The sequence below is a fragment of the Botryllus schlosseri genome, chromosome 2 (assembly GCF_051294905.1).
Source record: "Botryllus schlosseri isolate E-star chromosome 2, Bs_hap1, whole genome shotgun sequence".
In the NCBI taxonomy this organism is placed as follows: Eukaryota; Metazoa; Chordata; class Ascidiacea; order Stolidobranchia; family Styelidae; genus Botryllus; species Botryllus schlosseri.
In genome coordinates, this window is record NC_137237.1 from 23088604 (window position 1) to 23110927 (window position 22324).

The window sequence follows — 22324 nt, forward strand, 5'->3', positions numbered from 1 at the left end:
AAACGCTTCTTGTCTCGATATTGTCAAAGAGAAGAATATAATTCGAGTTGGCGTGGTCGGTTAAACTCGCGGCCTTCGGTGCGAAAGACTGTAAACGACTCTCGTCGGCAGCACGTTTATCTGGACAAGGCAATTTTACATCGACTCAGCAGACTGACTACCATGAAATCACATGGATGGCATCATGAAGATAATAAATTACGATCAAAACCTCTGAAATGTCACTCTCTAGCACCAAATAATTGCAAAAACGGTTGCATGCTTGACATTTTGGCTTCATTTCAATTTTGAAAGTTCACCGGTCCGCCAGACATTTTTTGAAATTTTACCGGTCCGCGAGGTGAAAAAGGTTGAGAACCACTGATTTAGACCATAATCTTCTGCTAGTACTACTAAGACGACGTAAGCTGTGATTGTTTAGTTTGCGGTCAATTTATTTGTGATCTAACAGTCGAGGATCCGTGTATCGTACAATCAGTGAATGACTGGTTGCTCTCACAAGTGACACGGGCGTATCTTGAACAATTCGAACATACACAAGATACAGTGATTTAATCGACACCGTTTACTTGATGACTTGAAATTGACTCGAAAATTTTGCTTCGAGTCACGAGTCAATGCACATTTTTGAAGCTCCGAGTCAAGTCAAGTCAAGTCAAGTCATTTTTCCAAAGTGACTCGAGTCAAGTCAAGTCATACGAAAAATTTGACTCGAGTCATCCCAACACTGTACATTACCCATTTAAAAATTGATATGATACAATTCGAGCCTGCTCCAATGGTTGAGGACTATATAAACTATTCGAATTCAATTTCAATAAAACAAGAGGTGTGGTTAAGTTAAGAACAGAAATATACATTTTGCTACCAAATTACTTTACTACTAGTTTACGACAACGTAAGCTGTAAGCTTCGATCACTTTGTTTGCGGTCAATTTATTTGTGAGATAACAATGGAGGCTCAGTAAAACGCACGGTCATAGAATGATTGGTCGTTCTCACGGGCCACACCAGCGTTTCGCGAACAATCCGACAATATGCAAGATACATTGATTTTTATCGACACCCATTACTTGATGACTTGAAATTGACTCGTGAATTTTGCTCCGAGTCACGAGTCAATCCACATTTCTGATACGCCGAGTCAAGTCAAGTCAAGTCATTTTAGCAATGTGACTCGAGTTAAGTCAATTCATACGAAAAAGGTGACTCGAGTCATCCCAACACTTGTTCTCACCACACAATATTCTTTCTGGTGATTCTGCGGACTGCTGAATCAGTCCATGCTGGATGGGCAGGATATATATTGTTAAGTAGCAATCGAATTTTTCGGTACCGCCGCTTGAACAAACTGTCGCCCGGATCGGCCATAAATTGCCTTGACGTCACCGATTTTGCAGTTTTTACTGCATATTTTGCTGTTTTATTCATCAATCGTTTCAACACTACCCAGCAATTGCCGTCTAAACCTCCACCGCCCCATTTACTCTCAGCTCCACCCTGCCGCCCAATTTGTAGCCAGCGCCACCCAATCGCCCATTTCATCACCAGTGCCCCCAGGGCTGGCGCCCACTTTGGGAAGCACTGAATTATACGAACAAGGAAGCAATAAGACAAAGACGTGAGTATTCGAATTCTGTCCCTTTTCTTCGCCTCTTACCTACGTCTCTCACCCGCATGACTTGATCGACCATCTATTGCTTACTCGGCAAAGTGTACATCACCACAGTTTCAAACCAACGAAAATTCAGTAGACGTTCTTTAATTCCAATATAAAGATACATAGAAGTAAAATTAACAGTTGTTTATGGACGAATAAGAATTACGGCAAATATATTATTGTACGACAATTATATCCATCATTCAGAAAGGCTCTCGAAAGTACAATTCTTCCTATCATCGGATCCCAGAGTGTGTCAAGAAGTAGTTAAAAAAGGTAATTTAGCTATAGAACGGGGGAGCTGATTGTTTCTCAAGAGAAGCTGTATAAGGCCTTCGCTTATACCATGGTCCGAAATGACATCGTAGTCGGTGCGCGATTACCTCCTCTGATCCAACGACAACAATTAGGCTACATCAAACAGTTTAAAGCTGGTGGTTTCACATTGCTTCACTTGAGATACATCTTTCTTCGCCCACGTTGGGATTCACTGATTCAGCTGGAGGATGTTTTTATAAATTATTATCTGTCGTCTTTATTTATGCATTAGTTTTCGATAATACAGCGTGCTTTGTGACATCATAAACCATCTGACGTGATGTAGCCTATGCCAGTGGTTCTCAACCTTTTCCACCTCGCGGGACTGTAAAATTTCAAAAAATATTTGACGGACCGGTGGACTTTCAAAAGTTAAAATCAACTCAAAACCTGAAGCATGCGAATGTTTTTTGCAAGTACATGATGCTAGAGAGTGACATTTTGAGGGTTTTGATGGTTATTATTATGTACATGATGGCACCCAGGTGATTTTATCGTAGTAAGTCTGCTGAGCCGAGGTAAAATTGCCTTGCCCGAATAAACGTGCCAGCGCTGACAGTCGTTTACAGTCTTTCGCGCCGAAGGTCATTGATTTAACCAACCACGCCGACTCGAATAATATTCTTCTCTTCGACAACATTGAGAGGACAAGCGTATTGGAGTCGAACCCAGCACCTTGTCGTGCTACCTTGCTCATTGCCCATACCACCAGACGTAGGCTACTCTGGCTACTATGAATACAATGCCCCGCACGAAAACACCTGACAACAGCTATACCTGGCCATCCATAAATCAGGGTCATGGTCTTGGGTCCCTACAGGGTGATTGATAAACCAAACTTATGGGAAGGCTTCGCCCCTAGACCCCACATATGGTTGGATGTTTCACCAGTACTTGTTAACACATTCATTCTACTCAGTGTAGGCCAGTGGTTCCCAACCGGTGGGGAATTCCCCCTGGTGGGGAATTCAATGGTTTCTGGTGGGGAATAGACCCATTTGTTAAACACGATATACAGGACAGTCTACATATTTACGGCGCCACATGCGCAATTACCGTCGGAAACGCATCCAGCACGACCAGTATGATGTGAAATAACACTTGCGCTAAATTTTTAGGGTTACCTGTATCTAGGGTTACCATTTTTGGAATCGGGAAATGAGGACACTTTTACAAAATTTTCAAACTTAGAATACTGGAGGAAAATCCTGAAAATATGGTAAATTTTCCCACTTCGCACTAGGTTGACTAAAAAGAAGGTCAACTGACTGGCTCAGCACCCAAAATACAGTTTTTCTTTCGCATTATCCGTTGGTTGACTAAAAAATAGTTGTCACTTTCGTTCGAACCATTTATGCCCAATTTCACTCGAATCTATCGATCAACTTAGCTCAAAAAGCTGTAAAGGAGGACGAATTGCCAAAAATGAGGGCATTTAGGTGTCATCGGAGGACATTTTCAAAAACCCGACAAAAAAGGACGTAAGGTAACCCTTTCCGATCGGATCAAAATGTGTTTTATGTTAGGGTTACCATATTTTGGAAATCTGAAAAGAGGACACTTTTTCAGAATTTTCAGACTTGCAAAACCGGAGAGGAATTCTCAAAAAACGGTAAATTTTTCCCACTTTGTGGTCGGTTGACTAAAACAAAAATGGTCATCTTTCCCGCTCAACGTCCAAAATACCGCTATAAGTATGACCTACATTCTCAAACAAGAGGACAAAAGGGCGTCCTCCGGAGACACTTTCAAAAAAGTCAAAAAAAGAGGACAAATCCTCTTAAAAGAGGACGTATGGTAACCCTATTTTATGTTGCAGTTATAAGCGATTGTCTTGCGTACTGGCGTGGTTGTGTGTCTTGTGTACTGAAATAAGCAAATAGCAACTCCGTAATGACAAAAGTTTTGGGTAGGGGGAATGAAGGCTCGGAATGAATCTGAAGTGGGAATGAAGACAAAAAGGTTGGGAACCACTGGTGTAGGCAGAAGGCCTATGTACCATAATCGCGGTAAGCGCGGAAATTTTCTATAATTCATGACTAAATCGGTCAATAATATTGGTAATTGCATATATATTGCTGTAAATTTTTATACTCTCAGGATTATCTGATTTTCTGGTATAGTTGATTGAGGTGTCGTAGGGCACATAATTAATAATAATTAAATCTATTCGGGTGGGCCTGTTGGAATAATTGCTTCATTGCATGTCAATATTTAGTGACCTATAATGTCTGTTATATAGTGAGTAGATATTGAAATCACCCAAACTTACTAAACTAAAGGACGCACACGACTCCAAATTCGTATTTTTTCATGGCAAATATCTCTGTGGTCTGACATTTATCCTGTCGGGTACAGATTGCCAGGACGGCGAGATTCGGCGCCCTGGATTCGGGAGCCTATAGACAATTAAACATATACCTAACGAAGTTTTCAGTATAAAAAAGTCAATCCTTTTCGGCAAGGTCATCTCGCTGGCGAGGTTTTCACACAGGGTTCGGATTCCTATATGTTAGCCTAAATTTCATTATGTGTTCGCGCGTCGTGGAGGGATATTGGCTGACGCCGAAATGCCAATTTCTATAAATCATGAGCGCGATAAAAATTTTAAAAAGTAGGATAAATTGTTTTAAAAATACTTCATAATTTATGTTCATTAGGGATCTTCAAAAATGACTTTTTTTCTCAAATCGTACTGGCTACTTGATAAAATTGTTAGGTTACTTAATTTAAGCCTACACACAAGATTTGGTTCAATTCCAGCCAGTAACCGCTTTGCTACAGGAGAAGAAAGTTTCTATTTATTATATAAAAATAAATAATGAAAAATTTGAAAATTTTCTGTTTACCCCATGAAAGTGTTAGAGTGTTTATAGAAACGATGCTCACCAAATTTGGTTCAATTCCAACCAGTGGAAGCGGAGTTATTGCCGTCGAAAAATTTTGATTTGAATAAAATAGTATTTACGGTGACCGATTCTTTATTTATTTATTATAGTTATGCTCACCGTAAACACTATTTTATTCAAATCCAAATTTTTCGACGGCAAGAACTCCGCTTCCACTGGTTGGAATTGAACCAAATTTGGTGAGCATCGTTTCTATAGACAGCCTAACACTTTCGTGGGGTAAACAGAAAATTTTCATATTTTTTATTATTTATTTTTATATAATAAATAGAAACTTCCTTCTCCTGTAGCAAAGCGGTTACTGGCTGGAATTGAACCAAATTTTGTGTGTAGGCTTAAATTAGGTAACCTAACAATTTTATCAAGTAGCCAGTACGATTTGAGAAAAAAAGTCATTTTTGAAGAGCCCTAATGTTCATACACCAAATAATGTTGGGCCCCCTTCAAGCTTGGCCCCACTCCAATTGGAGGGTTTGTGGTGCGGCAGTTACGGTCCTTCACAAAATGAATAAATCGAAAACGAATGATCGCGCAAACTTCGCGGTTTAGCGAGTCAGCTCGTAGTTGTCGTTCGCATGTCGTCAAATGACACGGCTTAAACTTAAAGTCACATCGAACATGTTTCCAGACCAAATGTTACTTTACGAAGTTCTTAGTTTAAAATGAGTAAGTTGTAAATTTAATGTTCAATATATTTTATCAATGGACAAACTTTCAACACATTGCATCTTGACATTAAGGAATAAAATTGTAATATACCTCGCGGACCGGCTGGAAAGTCGTTGCGGACCGGCGGTTGAGAACCACTGGCCTATACTACCTGCTATCAGGGAATCGTTCGCATTTTCGGACAAATTTGTTTGATTTTTATAGCGCCGCGAGATATCAAAAACAGTCGACGTCGCGTATTTGCACACTTTTGGGTTAATTTAGCGGAAAATCCATTCTTCGTTTCATGATCATGCGTAAAAGCAGACAACGCATTTAAAATACAGGACTGCTGCGTAATGAATCGGCACTAATCGTATAAGGCGCACAACCTTCAGGTTATAGTTGTATTGTACAGTATTGCGATAACAAACGATTCAAAAATACTATTTACTGTACGCACATATGTACAATTTATACATATAACGTTGAGATAGTACAATAATTCTTCAAATATAGTAAAGCCATGCAGCAAGGGTCGAAATGACATTTTCACTCGCAAAACGATAGAAATTAATCGAAAAAAGCTTTTAGATCGGACAGAAAATCATTTATGTAAAATCTATGACAATGCTAACTGAACAATGCTTCGGTGGACTCATACGTTTGCGCCACTGCATGGATCGCCATTGTTTCACCATAGTCACTCATCTAGTGTCGAGAAAATCTCACCTACAATATGTTATGTAACCAGAAAAGCATTCGACAGTTTTGATGAAAATTGAAGGAACTTTTTTTTTTTTGAAAAACCGTGAAACAGGAATTGAAAGTATGCACATTTTTCGTTCAAGAGTGACCACCTTGTGGTGGGTCAGTAATGGGTTTGGGGAGCCACATCAAAAAGATGGTCTTATGGGAAAGAGTGAGCACGGCGACGTTTCCTTGTGCAAGATCGCCGTCGACTCGCCCTTCATTTTGCGAATAGTAGGTTGAACGTAGATGGGGGTAAACCAGGGGTGGGCGAACTTTTCAGCTCGCGGGCCGCATTCAACATTTGAATCCCTTCGCGGGCTGCACAATATAAAATCCCAAATCCAATATTGTTATACGACATGGAAATAATATATATGTATTTGTATATTCAAAACGAACCAAACATTGATTTGATGATAACGTACACGCGTTAGAAACATCGACGAGAATTTATAAGCTGGTTGTCCTCATGGTCAAAATTAGAGATGAAAGTCGGTTGTCCCGATTCTTAGAACTGGATGTAAAATTGAGTCTGTGAGCAGCGATCTGTTCACAAACGTTTGTGTCTATTAAATGGGCAACTCCGCAAACGGGAAATTGCGCAACACGACTTGTCATCAATCAATATTGTATCAGCTCGATACTGACCAAGTCTAATATTTCTTCAAATATTGGTCGTTTCAAAATATGATTGGGAGCCACTGATGATGAGTAGATGATTTTGGCTTAGTCGTATCATAGGTACGGCCTATATAAGGCTATAGCGTGCATGCTGAAAAAGTTCGAGCACCACCACCCCCTCCCCGCTGATGTGGAGAATGTTCAGGAGACTTCACATAGTTTGTCGAACCTATGCATTGATGTCACACTCCGGTACCCAATAAACAAAATAAAGATTAGTAGTTCACCAAGATGAATTATCGCTGATCTGAGGTATACTTTCCGAATAATTTATTGCAATCGTTCCTCTCGAAGTAAGTGATATATGTGACTTCAACGGAAGCTCATCTCTGTGAACTGCATATTCAAATCTGTTTTTGTATCATGATAATACCAACGAATCCCACGACCATGGGTTACATTGTACAATCCATTGAGGTTTGATCTGTGGCAATCGTTGTACCACCATCCTCCTTTGAATTCTATTGCACAGTTAGATTTTGCACGTAGATCGTTGTCTGCGTCTTTTGTGGTAAACTGTTGGTCGTTCAAAATACCTTTCCTATTACTGCCAACAGATCGTGCAATGGCATCACTTGCGTTCCCCGAATATCCACTCACGTGTAGTCTGTAATTTTCAGAGGCCGGTGCGATGTTGAAGGAACTGTTGAAAATTAATATTATTATTTGGTAACCATATTTTGCAGAGCAAATTTCAAGTACTCTTTAGCGCCCACTAGTGGATTTTAAAATTAGGTATGGTACATTTTCTTTCAATATGAAGTCACACTAGCAAAGTTTTGCCTATCGACCATAGGTGGTCACGATCCGGATCAGGAGCCGTTATAATGTTAGGTCGGTGCATTTATGTGGTTGTGTGTTGTAACCAGGATCGAAACAATATTTTTTCAGCCTCCTCCCATCCAAATAAGCACTGATCTTGAGTCCACCATAGGGTAATCGATGCAACTTCTGGGGCCTTACTATATACATCTAGTTTCTATATGCATCTGGTCGTTGAGTTTTGTGAATGAAATCAATCTACATTATTGCATCTTCCATGTATTACTATAAAATTTTGATCCTTGTTCCGCCCATATGATAATAGTTAGCGGTGGAGCTGGTGGAAGAAGATGACTTCGAAAATACAGGGAACTGAATTATACATCGTAAAGTCATGTCATATCACACGGTTAAGACCATTCATGAGCCTGAATGCAGATCCGCACCAGTAGGCTGCACATCAGGTGGTTTTCAACCTTTCATGGTCGCGACTCCATTTCTAATTGGTTGTGGATGATTACTGAAAAACGGTCAGCAGCTTTGCCCAGACTTACTTGACCGATTCCAGTAATATACTGTTCTCCCATAATGGCGATTACATTTAGACTTATTTCAGTAAAAGATGGTTACTTTTATCAATTTTTGATTGCATGCTTTTTGAGGGCAGTGTCTCGCATATTAAAACAATGATCGTGACGCTAAATCGCGCGGAGCGCGAAGAAAAATTTCACGTGCCATAAATATGCCCAAAATAATAACTCTTCTGTTGATTTACGAAAACATTTTGATCCTATTTCAAACCTTTGAAATCCCGGACATTTAGGCATATTTTAGAAATTCCTCCCGGACGCAGTTTTAGTAGTGAAATTCCGGACATCATCATCATCATCATTGGTTTATTAGCAATTTTATCAGTTCAATACACCACAAAAATGCGATACAATGAAAAGACAGGAAGATGTCGAAGCGACAAGGAGTAGTCTATGGAATCTGACACCCACCTTGGCCTAGGCCAGTGGTTCCCAACGTGGGCGATATCGCCCCCCAGGGGCGATTTGGCGGTCTAGGGGGGCGAAAATGACGAAGGGGGCGACAGGGAGGTGAAAATGGACAAAGGGGGCGACGGGGGCGAAAATAGCGAAGGCGGCTGACCTTTTTTTTTTTCTTAGGCAACCCACGGAAATTTAGTTGCAAAAGTGTGTCAAAATGGACATCGAGCCGAAAATTTGACCTTTTTTTTTTTTTTTAGTCAACCCGATGGTGATTACAGTTTGTATGCCCAACTTTCGGTACAGAAAATTTGGGGGGCGATGTTGGGTGTTGACCTTGAAAAGGGGGCGATGGGTCGAAAAAGGTTGGGAACCACTGGCCTAGGCGATGTAAAGAGGAGGCATACACACTGAATGAAATTAAAGAAGATAGTACAGAAAAAGAATGTGACAAGAAATAGGGCGGCATGTCATGGGAAGCGAGATCGATAGGTCAGTCGTGGTCCGGTAATCTTGAGGATGGACATGTCCGGGAAATTCCGGACGTATGGCAACCCTATATCATTTCAGGCGCTTTTAAGGGATGGGGAATTTCCAGAACAGTCCATGAACCAATGGTTTTGCCGTATCAGGATATATGTAATTTGTTTAGCTTCTGGTCGTGTACCTGTTGGTTTTGTTTTGGTATTCATGATGTTTCGACATCAATAATCATTTTACACCAGATCGATATTATCTCATTTGATTCCTGAACTGCCGACTTGAAGCACGACCTTATCTCGTTATCGAATTTTTCAAATCACCGCTTACGCTGATCGGATGTTCGAACCTGTATTTTGCTGTGTAGTAAGTCCCATTCCATTCGATCATGTTTATCCGCAGCTCGTGATTTCCGGTCTTGGTCAGTTGATGAAGTTTTTTTAGACCTTCGGAAATAGCAAATTTTGATTTTCGTCACTCGTTTACCGAGATCCTGTACCCTATCACCTAATTCTATATTTAAACAATAAATTACAATATAATTTAGATTTAAAGTCTTTAGGGAATTAACGGGATTTAGAACATTTCTCCAGAGAGAGAGGGAATGATATTCTTTTTCGCCTGCACCATCGAGATGCTTTGACGACGGAGTTGCGATACGACCGTGAGGTCATCTAGTCTGCGCCCCCGTTTTTTTTCTTCTCCATACTATCCGTGATTGCTGAGCGCCTAGCAGGATAACTGCGGATACCAATTTTCGAGTCTTTGGTATGACCCGGCCGGTGATCGAACCCACGACCTACCGATCGAGAAGCCGGACGCATAACCATTACACTATCTCCCTCTTAGCATTGAAGGATTCGCCAGGTATTCAACAAAATATGCTGCTGACTACAATTGGGAATGGAATGAACGAAATTGCTGTCAAAACAGCGTTTCTGTAACTTCACATAAGCGTTGATACTTTTCTCTTTCTTATATTTTCGAAAAGTGGTCAGGGACTCCCAAATGGTGACTTACCACGTCTATAAAGCACATCAGTCATTAATGGATCTTTCAATATCACATGAAAAGTTATCTTTTAAAAGTGTAATCAAATGCCTTAGCTTGCTACACTGCTGAATAAAGACGATTCGATGTTAGTCTAATCGTAAACCATCCCTTCCAATTCAACCTTGTCCAAGTTTACTGGAAATCGTCAGATGTACGATAGCTTGCGACAAGTTAAGAATTCCTGCTCTATCTTGAGCAGGACTCTAGTCTAAGAGGTGGGCCACAGAACATTTTCAAATTGGACAATGTGCCACGACCAATGTTCCGTCTAAGCAGCGTGCGCACTGCTGACAATCTCCACGGGGTACAGAATAAAAAATCCACCTGTGGTTCGAAAATAATTATCAGACGAAGCGACACCATCTCTTTTGTAGAAAATATTAAAATGCGATAAAAAAAACTCGAGTCCGTCGGGAATCGAGTCAAAGTGACGACTTTTTTAGTCAACACCAGATATTATCGTAAAAAAGTTTTTTTTTCTAGTCAGCACCACACATGATGACATTACCGGAAAAAATGCGGGTAAATCGGGAGTCCAGCCGAGGCTACGCACTCTTGTCCAAGGGACCGCGCAGTGAGTTGGTGAGACCGCCCAGACTCGTGAATAATTAGCGGGAACATTGGCCATACGACCCAAAAACGATTGAAAACTCCTATTCTAGAGGGATAGAGGGATGAGTGATTCTGAAAGGAGTCAATTGTTCAAATGCTTTAGCCGTATCAGGATCTATATCATTTGTACGGGTTCTGTTCGTACCAATATTGGTCATTTTACACCAGGCCGATATTATCTTTTGTGATATTTGACTTACAGAAGGCTAACTTTATGAAACATCGTTTACGCTAATCGGATATTGGTGCCAGTATTTGCCACGTAAAATTCAAAATTGTCATACAAGACAGCAAATGTTGCACATAGTTGCGTGCCTATATATCTGCTGTCCGCAAATCTTGCTTTTTTACTCCATTCACTATTATAGTAACAAATCTTTGACGTCACTAATTCCCAAAAAGGGTAAAAATTGCACTGCACATATAATAGATATCTCGCTAGAAAAATTTGACCGAAAGCTAGTTCTTCACAGAGGCGGAAACGCCAAGGCTAAGCCGTTGAATGTTGCATGCAAGGCACACTGCTCAGTTTTCCAGGGATGTAATGACTCGATTTTCACGATTTTCTGATGACTCGACTTGACTCGAGTCATTTTCTCAAAATACGGAAATGACTCGACTCGACTCGAGTCAATCTGTGTTTGGACTCGACTTGGACTCGAGTCATTGCGCATGACTCGAACCAAGTCATATGACTTGAGACTCAAACGGCCAAGACCGACATTCCATTGTCACTTCGAAGAACAGTAAAGTAACCAGCCTATTGGGATTTCGTATATATTGGCACTGGTACTTGAAAATGCGACCAGAAACTGTTAAAAGCGAGGAAAAGTAGTATATTATCAATGCGAACCATTCGATATCACCAAACAGAGTTGTAAAAGTGGGTTTAACAGGACTTCAACTGGAAACTGAGCAGTCAACACAGTGACTTGGACTCGGACTCTAGTCATAATACCATGACTCGGACTCGAATCTCTGCTCGATGACTTGGACTCGGACTTGACTCGGTGGTGAATGGAAAATGACTCGACTTGACTCGAGTCAAAACCATAAAAGTGAGATTGACTTGTGACTCGGAGCTTTGTAACTTGGTTACAACCCTGCAGTTCTCATGCTCATGGAATATAATGAAAATATATGTGGTGCGATCGCGGAATTTCTCGTAATTTAGTGTCGAAGTCACATACATTGTCTGCGGATCGTCATAATGTGGCTTGTGAACAAGTTCGACATTTGCTAAACATAGGGTTACCGTACTTCCATAGATGACGCGAAAATGGGTTTAGACAGCAGAGACGGCAAGGTTGACTAAAAAAAGGTCAACCATCACCAAATTTACGTTCGACCGGGTCTTTCTGTAGTCGAGTTGGAAAATGACATTTTTTTAGTCAACACAACAGTATTTCCAGTAAAGATTTTTAAATTACCCCATTTCTCCTTGTATATTAAAAAAATTTAATTTGTAAAAGTGTTCATTTTTCCGGATCTCAAAATATGGTAACCGTTGCTAAATATGTATGACTGAAAGTGAGGGCATGCTAAAGTAAAAGGCTCGGTGTTTCAGAAAATTGGGAGCTCAACAGAAGAATTCTTACCAAGCCAGAACTCGCCGTCTGCATTTCCAAATCCATTGACGTAATCGTTCCATCCACGATAAAAATTAACAGATCCATCCATGCGGCGTTGAAAGACCTGATATATGTCAGTATCATATAATAGAGGTTATTTTCAATTTAGTAGAAACTATCATAGGGATGGTGCGAAACCCTCAAAAGTTCTGGCTCGTGTGGAACACAAACTCTAATGATCGGTTAGTTGTGAACGCGAACATGAACACTGCGATTCCGCGAGTATATGACTGTGTACGTCTACAATACTTGAGGAACAAAGTACCGTAGTTTTTCAAAGTGCAATAGTATCAGATTATAATTTTGCCGTTCGAAAATATGGTGGTACTACAAATACTTCTTCATCCAAAATCTGGATAGGGGCCATTGAGCTCATTAACTCCCCCAGACTACATTCACGAATGCACAAATGTGCGTACTACTACTCGTGCTACTGTATGTGATTTCTAAGATTGATAAGTAGTCTGGTACATTCTTGAACCCGCAATTCGAAATTAGCAAGAATCCAGATTGTCGTCTTTTTTGGAACGAGCCTTTTGTCTTACCTTTCGTGCTTTGTCTATTGTTTTGGTGATATTTAGTCAATAATCAAAACGCGCTTTGTGTAATCCAAAAAATGTGTCTGGAGCAAACGTCATGTCGTAGGATGGTGGTGGGATACTAGAGTAAATCGTTGGTAATAAACAGGTCACTTCTATTTGGACTACAATATAGCCCCTCTTTCCACCCGGTATTGTGGGGTTGCCCAAACAATCATCGGATAGAGTCTTCGGAACTAACGAACAATTTTGCACAACGGAACAAAAATATAGTATTTGCGGTTCTGTCAGACGTCGATGTGACTCTGTCACTGTGCAAGATTATAGGATCATAAGATAATGATCTAGCTCCAGCGCGTTTCCTGGCCGATCGCGCACGCTGACGGGAATGAGTCATTGTATACTATCTACAAACAGAATATCGAAACATTTTCAGTCAAGGACTAAAAATCAGTGCACTTTTATCTCATTTTTGTACAGAATTTCCTTTTTAATGCCATCGTGACACAGCGCGTGATAAGAAAGTTGGAATTGAAGGAGTATTGATCATTGATGTCGATTATGCCGAAAGTTTTTGTCATTCCACTAAATGGTTAACAGGGTAGAACCTCCCAAGATTCATTTGTGAACGCGAAGTTCTGATTTTCCTAGATTAGCATGCGAACGTGAATGTGACCCGAACGTTAGTAATATCTGTATAGTGGTAACTCGCATGGAATGGTTTTCCAGCAGGCGACACCATAAATTTAATATTTCAGATTTTGCACTGGGACGTTTTTCATGAATGTCAACCGAATCAGATCAGTGTTACTACTAGGCTATACTACTACACTGTGTGTTACTAAATTATGAATATTAATTTTAATTCTTATAGGGTTTATTGAATGCAAAATTACGATCTACAGTGGGCGAAGATTCCAAAAAACAGTGGCCCGATCATCTCTGCCAAATTCACTCAGACTCGCCCCACGACCAATAGGTGTTCAATTTCGATGATGTATTGAAAGAAGGCATTTTTAACTTGCTGTTAGATCCAGCTCAAATCGGACGAACTCATCAGTGTCACAGCATCACTTCCGAAATTGCGAACGCTACTCACGGTCCATTCTCTGTTACCCGCTTGAACTTCGCTTGCTATTTTCGCGATACCTCCGTAATCCTTAAAAGACACACGTAAGACGTATAGGCTAGTTCATATTCAACATTGACAAAAGCTACCGATACTAACCCCGCAGTCGCCTTTGGTTACCCATTTACCGCCGACAAACCGTCTCAGACAATATTTCGCTGGAAAAAATGAGTGTCAATCTGGTTCAAGGGAAAATATCAATAGTGCAAACCTGACGAGCGAGAGTAGATCATATATCCAAGCATGTGTAGCATCCAAATATTACACAACATCTCAAAACTTCGAAATATATGCTAACCAAAATAAAAGTACACGAAATCCATTTGAAATATATTTGATGCAAGTAGACCAGATATTGTGCAGTCACACATCATGGACGTTAAAAGTTAGGAAATATATTGCTCATAACACAGTCCAATTAGCTATTTACACATCTACATCTCCAAGCTTCGAATGTCTAATTTTCCCAACCTCTTTTGCAGACCGAATTTCCGAAACGCTAATAAACTTTTCTGCGTCTGCTGCAACGTGCAGCTTACTTGCCCGGCAATAATTCTGTTTGTTAAATGCTTGTAGACCGTCAGTTTTCAAAATAGGCTGTCATCACTCAGTGTGACTTCTTCCGCTCCCTTTCAGATACCAGTTTAATGCGAGGCTTCACCTTAGAAAATGTCGTCGCATTGTTCGGTCGAAACGCAACAGCGTGATACCAATTGCGTAATTACAAAATAAATATTGGAGATAGAATTGGCATTTCAGAAGGACGGGATTTCGATTTCGAGCCCCGTGTCCCCCTGCGTCCGCCACCTCATACGACGCACCACTGCAGCAGTCACGATTCTGCTACTTATAGAGCCTAATTACCAGCAACCAATGATAGCCAAGACGGTCGTATGATCACAAATCTTATGTGTGATTTGAGTGTGATGTCTTGACAACCAGAGAACCCATGAGACTGACTCATGGAACACCGGTTAAGAACCACTGGTTTGCCGCTATATAATCCGCATTCTGCAATCAGTCAGATATTTATCAGTGTTAATCAAATACAATTTCGGTAAATTCGAATGACGGCATTCATTGACAGGTCTGCTGTAAAAGAATCATGAATTACCCGAAAATGCCTTCTACATCAGTCGTATAGCCTACCAGCTGCCGTTGGTGCTATTGTTAGAACTCGTTTCCGTTGAATTATGACCAATTTGGTCATCATGAGGAAATGTCGTTTTATGACTCGCTGTTGGAGACCACCACGACTATCCACATGTTACTCATGAAATTTCGCGAATCTGAAGCTGCAAAGCAGCTGTATAAATGTTCGATTTTTCAACAATCAACGAATAGCCTATGTTGCGCTAAGCGAGTGGCTTCCAACGCACGAATCGTGATCTAACCTAGGCTCATCTGCTTATTTCTCTCTATATATTTTTCAGGCATATTGCATCTGGTGTAAAAAGTTAATAACATAATAATTGAAAACGTGAAGAGATCACAGAACCTGAATATAGGTATACATCAAGTCATGAACACTTTCATGTCGAGATCCGGAAGGACATTACAATTAAACATTGCTAATAAAAATTTCCGCCATCGAATGATCCACTTTATAACATTCTGTCATGTTGCCTAAAAGAAAGTCATTGTTCCGGTCATACTCCCGAAAGACCCGCCAGAACGTTCGCATTGAAGATTTCGCGTCCTTTACGGGGATTTTTAGTTGTGCCTGTCGATTAGCCTATAGCTGTCAAAGCTATAAAGGAGAATGAATTCCGAAAAAGGAGGACAAATCCTCTCAAAGGACGACAGAGATAGCGTAGTGGTAACGATAAGCGCCCACCAATCTGACGTACCCGGTTCGATTCCCGTCGGAGGTTTATCTGGGCTCCTCTTCCCCCGCCGTTGCCGTTCTTACGGCGACAAAAAAGCCCAGAGAAAGACCCGACGAAAGAAAGCACTCACAAGGAATGGAAAGAACTAGTAGAAAGGGCCGCGGCTTCGAAAAGATTGACATCGAAAAGATCTGTGACATCGGGCACTCTAGGCCGAAGTGGATAACATAACATAACATAACATGTTTGGGTTATATTTTTATCTGAACAAGTCACACACAATGTACAATGCGATAAGACACAATGCGATGTCATGAACAGATAGGAGGATGTAGAACGACACGCATCAGTAGCGATCCTTTACTCTAACATCCACCTCGGCCTAGAGTGCCCGATGTCACAGTTCTTTTTCGATGTTGATCTCTTTGAAGCCGCGGCCCTTTCTACTAGTTCTTTTCCATTCATTGTGAGTGCTTTCTTTCGTCGGGTCTTTTTCTGGGCTTTTTTGTCGCCGTAAGAACGGCAACGGCAGGGGAAGAGGAGCCCAGATAAACCTCCGAAGGGGAATCGAACGCGGTTCGCCTGCGTGCTGGGCGCTTATCGTAACCACTACACTATCTAAAGGATCGTTACTGATGCGTGTCGTTCGACATCCTCCTATCTGTTCATGACATCGCATTGTGTGTGACTTGTTCAGTTGAAAAATATAACTCAACGATATTATTATATCGTAACTTTAGTAGGGATGGTGTGAACATGAGGTTCACGTTCACGTTCTGTGTGTGAACCTCTGAAATTTAGAGGTTCACGTTCACAAAGAACCAGAGATGAGCATGGATTAGGATTAGGTTTTGAAAAAACAGGATTTGTGAAATTTTGTCGGATTTGGATTGGATTTGGATTAGACATTTTTTTTAGAACGGATTAGGATTTGGATTGGATTTACCTATTTTCTGGGAGATTGAAATGTCGTGTGGCGAATGGCGACAAACTTTATTCAGATCAGTAATTAATGTACTTATGGTTACTAAGTTATCTTGAATCAAGTGAATCGTTGGTTGTGAAAGAAAATTTTCGAATCCCTCCATTGCATAAATTAGTATTTTTTCTGAATTTCCAGTTGGAATCGGATTAGGATTGGACATGGACTTGAATATGAAAAAGTTATGGATTAGGATTTGGATTTGGATTTGAAGGTTCGGATTTGGATTGGATTAGGACATAGAAATTTCAAATCCGCTCATCTCTGCAAAGAACCTTGGTAGGTTCTGCACCGTGAACCTTTTTCATATATTACAATTTTCACTTCGTTATAACATCTTTTGTTGAAATTTATTGCATTTAAACTGTGGTCCACTATATGCATGACGCTGGCGGCATAAAAAATCAACGCTAAACGAGCATGCACCTTGACAATCTCAATAATTTTACTTGCTTTGTTACAAAAGTTTGCTCGAATATTTCGATACTCTCTGCAATCACACATCAAGAGCGAAATACATTACATGTAGGTAGTCAGTGAATGATGCTTACTCAACCAATCAATGAGATTAATAGCGTTGTCTGATGTAAAAAATCTAGCAGGCGAGCGGGGTTAATCTTGATTTCATGTGCTTATTGTATCATAAAAACCAAATCCGTGCGATTGGGGTGTGGGCTACTGCTGTATAACTTGTTAACGGAGTAATATAGGTAGCAAGTGGAGAAACCCGTTTTACACTCTGCCCAATATCAACATAGCAAATAGCAATACTCAAACGCCGAATACAATGTCCGGTCTGGCCGAGACCGTTAAGGCGTAAGCTTATATTCCCTTGCAAGTCCTCGTCGAAATTGTTGTCAAAGTGACGGAAGATATTGATTTTATGGGATTAATTATGATATCATTTGCTTGCCCCAGTTGATACATTTGGCGACGTTTAAAACGTCACTATGTACTTCAGCATTGTGGCATTATGTGGCCCGAGTCGTCGCTAGTTATAGTGTACATTATTATCGGCTATCACTTTACTGAAATGTAGGGTTGGAATTAGCAATATGACGTCACGTGACGTCATGAGGTTCACGTTCGCGTTCACATAGAACCATTCAAAAAGGTTCGCGTTCACACGAACCTGAACCTTTCAGAGGTTCACACCATCCCTAGTACCGCGACTACCGATATCTGTTTTGAAACGATTTTGCGATTAACTCTAGCGAGGAAACTTTGAACTGACGTATACTGTCGCAATTTGAGACAAGAATCAACATGTTCATAATGTTGTTTGACCATGTCGGCAATCGCAGAAATGGGCGACTGCGTCTACTCCAAGTTATCATAACAACAATGAGGACATTTGTATAAGAGTACTGTTGGAGCGGTGGCGAGATAGCATTGGTATAATCCACAGTTGCAACACCAATGCGTTGCAGGCTCGAGGTCGACCCCAGACCAATGTGTTCCGGGTTCGAGTCCGACCGAGGTCGACTCCAGAATTCCTAACCAAGTGTGGTAGGTTTATTTAGGCTCCACCTCGCCATCTCATCCGTGTAAGCGGTGTCTTATGAAAGCCTATAAGTTGACCGTGCTACAAGTCAGCAGCTACGGAAAAAAACTGAACAAATTGGCCTGGTGTAAATGACCATAGAAGTCGACGATAGACACCATGAATACCGCAAACAAGAAACAACAACAGCAACAGTTGGAGCAATGTAACATTCTGCAAGCGAGCGTAATTCACCATGACTGCTGAGAATAGGCCTATCAAATTGAACTTGAAAGCTACCGTTTTGCTTGGAATCGTTTATCTGCAAGATGAGCGGGTGGTATGCCAGCCGAAGCTGAACGATCATTATTCAAAAGCTCATTTTACGCTTCAATAGCATGCACCCGACACAAACTCAAGCAATGGTAGGATTCACAATTCGAGCCGAAAGATTTTAACGATCTTATTTGTCTTAAATGAGTCGCCATAAAAACAGCGTTGGGAACCAATGCGCTAGCGCCTTGGGCAGTGCTTTCCAACCTTTTTCAGTTCGCGGCCCACTTGTAACGCAAGGTTTCATTGTGCGACTCATCATGGGATATCATATGAGTCAACAAATGAGAATGTTATTCGACGTACAGTGAGTAGTGTGAATAACGAGTTAAATTGAACGTCAACAAGTGAAAATGCGCAACAATTCGCAGGACCGTTACAGCACTTCGTCAGCCACCCCCCCCAAACGTTGGTTTTAGGCCTCCATAGGGTGATAAACCGAACTTATAGGGGGCTTCGCCCCCCAGAGCCCCTCAGGCTATACGCCGTTTGCCGCTACTTATCATCTACACTGGGTGTTCGTTTAGCGAGTGAGCTTGTTTCGCCTAAACGCGTGAAGTGCGAATAATTTACATAATTCATGATTAAATCGGTCAATGTGATCGGGAATTGCATATATATTGCTCTCAACTTTTTCCTCTTTCTGCTCACGTAATCAGATTTGCCGGTAGAGATGAGTGAGGTGTGTTGGAAAAATTAGGACCCTTAAATAATAATTACCGTAAACCTCTTCAGGTGTACTCGTTGGTATCAGAGAGAGAGAGAGTTTTTATTTGCATCCAACTAAGATACATAACAACAGACGGCAATACGGAAAATATGCATGCACGGTATTCGGTATTAGATAGGAATGATCGATACGACTTTGAAGGTCAACTAGTCTAATCACACCCGCATATAACAGGTACATTTGACTCTATACAGTCTAACTGCGAAAATGTTAGTTAAAAAAGGAAACTAAATATAAAAAGTAAACGACGGTAGCAAATGATCAATGAAGTAATGCCTGGGCGAGGTAGGGCAACGGTGTTGATATAACGACAAGAGGTGATTAAGTAGGTCTTTTTTGAATCTATTATAAGGCAATTCACGGATATGTGGTGATAATGCATTCCAGATGATAGGTCCTGAGTAGTCGATAGATCTCTTGGTCAGGTTGCTATTGGGTGGGGGTAGATATTTCCCTTCGACAAGGATCTCATGTAATGGGAGTGGACATTTTTAGCAGGTATGAAAAAGTCATCAAACACAGGAGGCAAGCTATTGCAAAAATATTTGTGAACAACTTTCGATACTTCGAAGCGATATGGTTCGTCAACTCGCAAAATTCGATACTTACGGTAGTAAGGCGATAATTTGTTACGTAACGGTAGAGATGAGATCAACCGTGAGATCAATGACTTCGTTTATACCGATCTCTTTTATTTTTGTGTTTTCGAAATTTATCATTGTGTTCGTCTGTCTCGTGAGTTATAATTTGTATGCTCTATAGGGAAGGGGTTGACCAGATGACTTCTCGGTCGTATCGTCCCTTCCCTGTCCATACCGATTATTTGAATGTTTCAAATTTTCCTGGTGAGACGAATTTAATAAATGATCTATCTATCTATCGTTACATGATGCTATTTCGTGACCTCCTATCTGCTATGTCAAAAGATCATGAAATCGCCCAAACGTACTGAACTAAAAGACGTACACGATTTCAAATTGGTATTTCTTTGCTGGCTAAAAATGTTCCTTCGCGATGGCATTTATCTTGTGGGGCTCAGATCGCAAGGACAGGAACATTCGGCGCCAGCCGTTTAGGCGCCTATGGAACATTAAACATATATGTATATAGGTTATATCGAAATTTTCGGTCAGCACAAGGGCAGTCCTTTTCGGCCGAGGTCTTCTCGCTGCTGATCGTTCTCTGGCACTCTTCTCGGAGTCGCATGTTACATTCAGAGGTGGTCAGTAACGAAGTATTTCTACTTTCCGAAGTACTCAAGTAGTTTTCCTCTACTTCTGGTAATGACTCAAGTAGATCTGATTTTCGCTACTTCTACTTCTACTTCGTAATATTTTGTGATCTAGCCCAGTGGTTCTCAACCGCCGGTCCGCGGACCGGTGCCGGTCCGCGACTACTTTCCTGCCGGTCCGCCAGGCATTTTACAATTTTATACCTTAATTTCAAGATGCAATATGTTGAAGGCTTGTCCATTGATAAAATAAATAAAACATCAAAATTGGAACTGATTGAGAACTTTGTGAGGTAACATTAGGTCTGGAAACGTTTGACTTGAAGTCCAAGCCGTGTCATTTACGACATGCGAGCGACAAGAACAAGCTGACTCGCTAAATGCGCAGTTTGCACGAAGTTCGTTTTGCATTCATTCATTTTGGGAAATATGCCTAGCCTAGGACCTATAGTAACTGTCGCACTACAAACCCCTAATTGATTGGGGTCGCGCTTGAAGGGGGCCCAAAGTTATTTCATGAATGAACATGAATTATAGATTATTCTAGTTGAAACTTCATCCAACTTTTCCAAATTTTTTTCACGCTTTGTCCGATTTTGTGTCACTAAATAAATTGAATATTGGGTGCCCTTCTACCAAGAAATACGCATGATTTGCAAGATCAGGCATTTTAGGCGTCAGCCATTGCCGCGCCACGACGCACCTACACATGATGAAGTTTGGGCTAACACAGGACTGCGAAAAGTGGGCCAAAAATTTGACAGCGATAAAACTTGGCCGAAAACGACTGCCCTTTTGTAGCCCGAAAACCTCGATATACATGTCAAATTGTCCATAGGCACCTAAATGGCTGGAGCCGAATTTCGCTGTCCTGGCTATCTGTACCCCACAGCAAAAATGCTATCCCACAAAGAAAAGTTATTTTCCAGTGAAGAAATAGCAATTTGAAATCGTGTGCTTCTTTTTGCTTAGTGCGCATGGGCGATTTCAATATCTATTCACTATATAACAGACAGTAGGTCATGAAATAATGACATGCAACGAAGTAAGTATCGCAACAGTCCAGCCCGAATAAGTTTAATTTGATTTCATGCCATAAATTCTCCAAGGCGACATCTCACTCAGCTCTACCGGAGAATCTGATAATTCTGAGAGGATAAAAAAATTCTAGCAATATGTACGCAATTACCAATATTATTGACGGATTCGGTCATGAATTATAGAACATTTCCGCGCTTCGCGCGATTAGGCTACGTAAACTCTCTGTCTGCACTTAGTAGAATGGATGTGCTCACAAGTAGTGGTGAAAGCTGTGGGGCCCAAGACGAACGATTTTCGGGGGGTTGACCGACGACGTGCCTTTTCGGAACGGTTTTGTGTATGGCCATTGGCCAGCAAGCATAGCTGTTGCCAGCTGTTTTCGTGCGGCGCATTGTATCCGTAGTAGCATGAGTAGCCTACGCTTGGTGGTATTGAGCACAATGAACATTCAGCAAGGTAGCACGAAAAGGCGCTTGGTCGACTCCAAAACACTTCTTCTCTCGATGTCGTCGAAGAGAACAATATTATTCG

General features: G+C 41.0%; 2 protein-coding genes across 2 annotated transcripts in view; both read right to left on the reverse strand.

Annotated features, from left to right (window-relative positions):
• LOC145434224 (uncharacterized) overlaps nucleotides 1-22324 on the reverse strand; it is a 239063-nt gene that overhangs the window by 44980 nt on the left and 171759 nt on the right. The window lies entirely within an intron of this gene.
• Nucleotides 5305-15616, reverse strand: LOC145434197 (ficolin-1-like). Its single transcript, XM_080311527.1, has 6 exons — nucleotides 14376-15616; nucleotides 14264-14322; nucleotides 14135-14194; nucleotides 12464-12560; nucleotides 9550-9646; nucleotides 5305-7612 (listed from the first exon to the last, which is right to left on the reverse strand). Exons 1-6 carry the CDS (start codon nucleotides 14434-14436, stop codon nucleotides 7282-7284), a joined length of 705 nt encoding a protein of 234 aa, XP_080167653.1. The 5' UTR covers nucleotides 14437-15616; the 3' UTR covers nucleotides 5305-7281.

Coding starts and splice junctions, on each gene's coding strand:
- LOC145434197 (XM_080311527.1), bottom strand. CDS start 14,436: ATGTTGTGTAATATTTGGATGCTACACATGCTTGGATATATGATCTAC. Junction 14,195..14,263: donor TAACCAAAGGCGACTGCGGG/GTTAGTATCGGT, acceptor GTGTCTTTTAAG/GATTACGGAGGTATCGCGAA. Junction 7,613..9,549: donor TACTACACAGCAAAATACAG/GTTCGAACATCC, acceptor AATTTTCAACAG/TTCCTTCAACATCGCACCGG.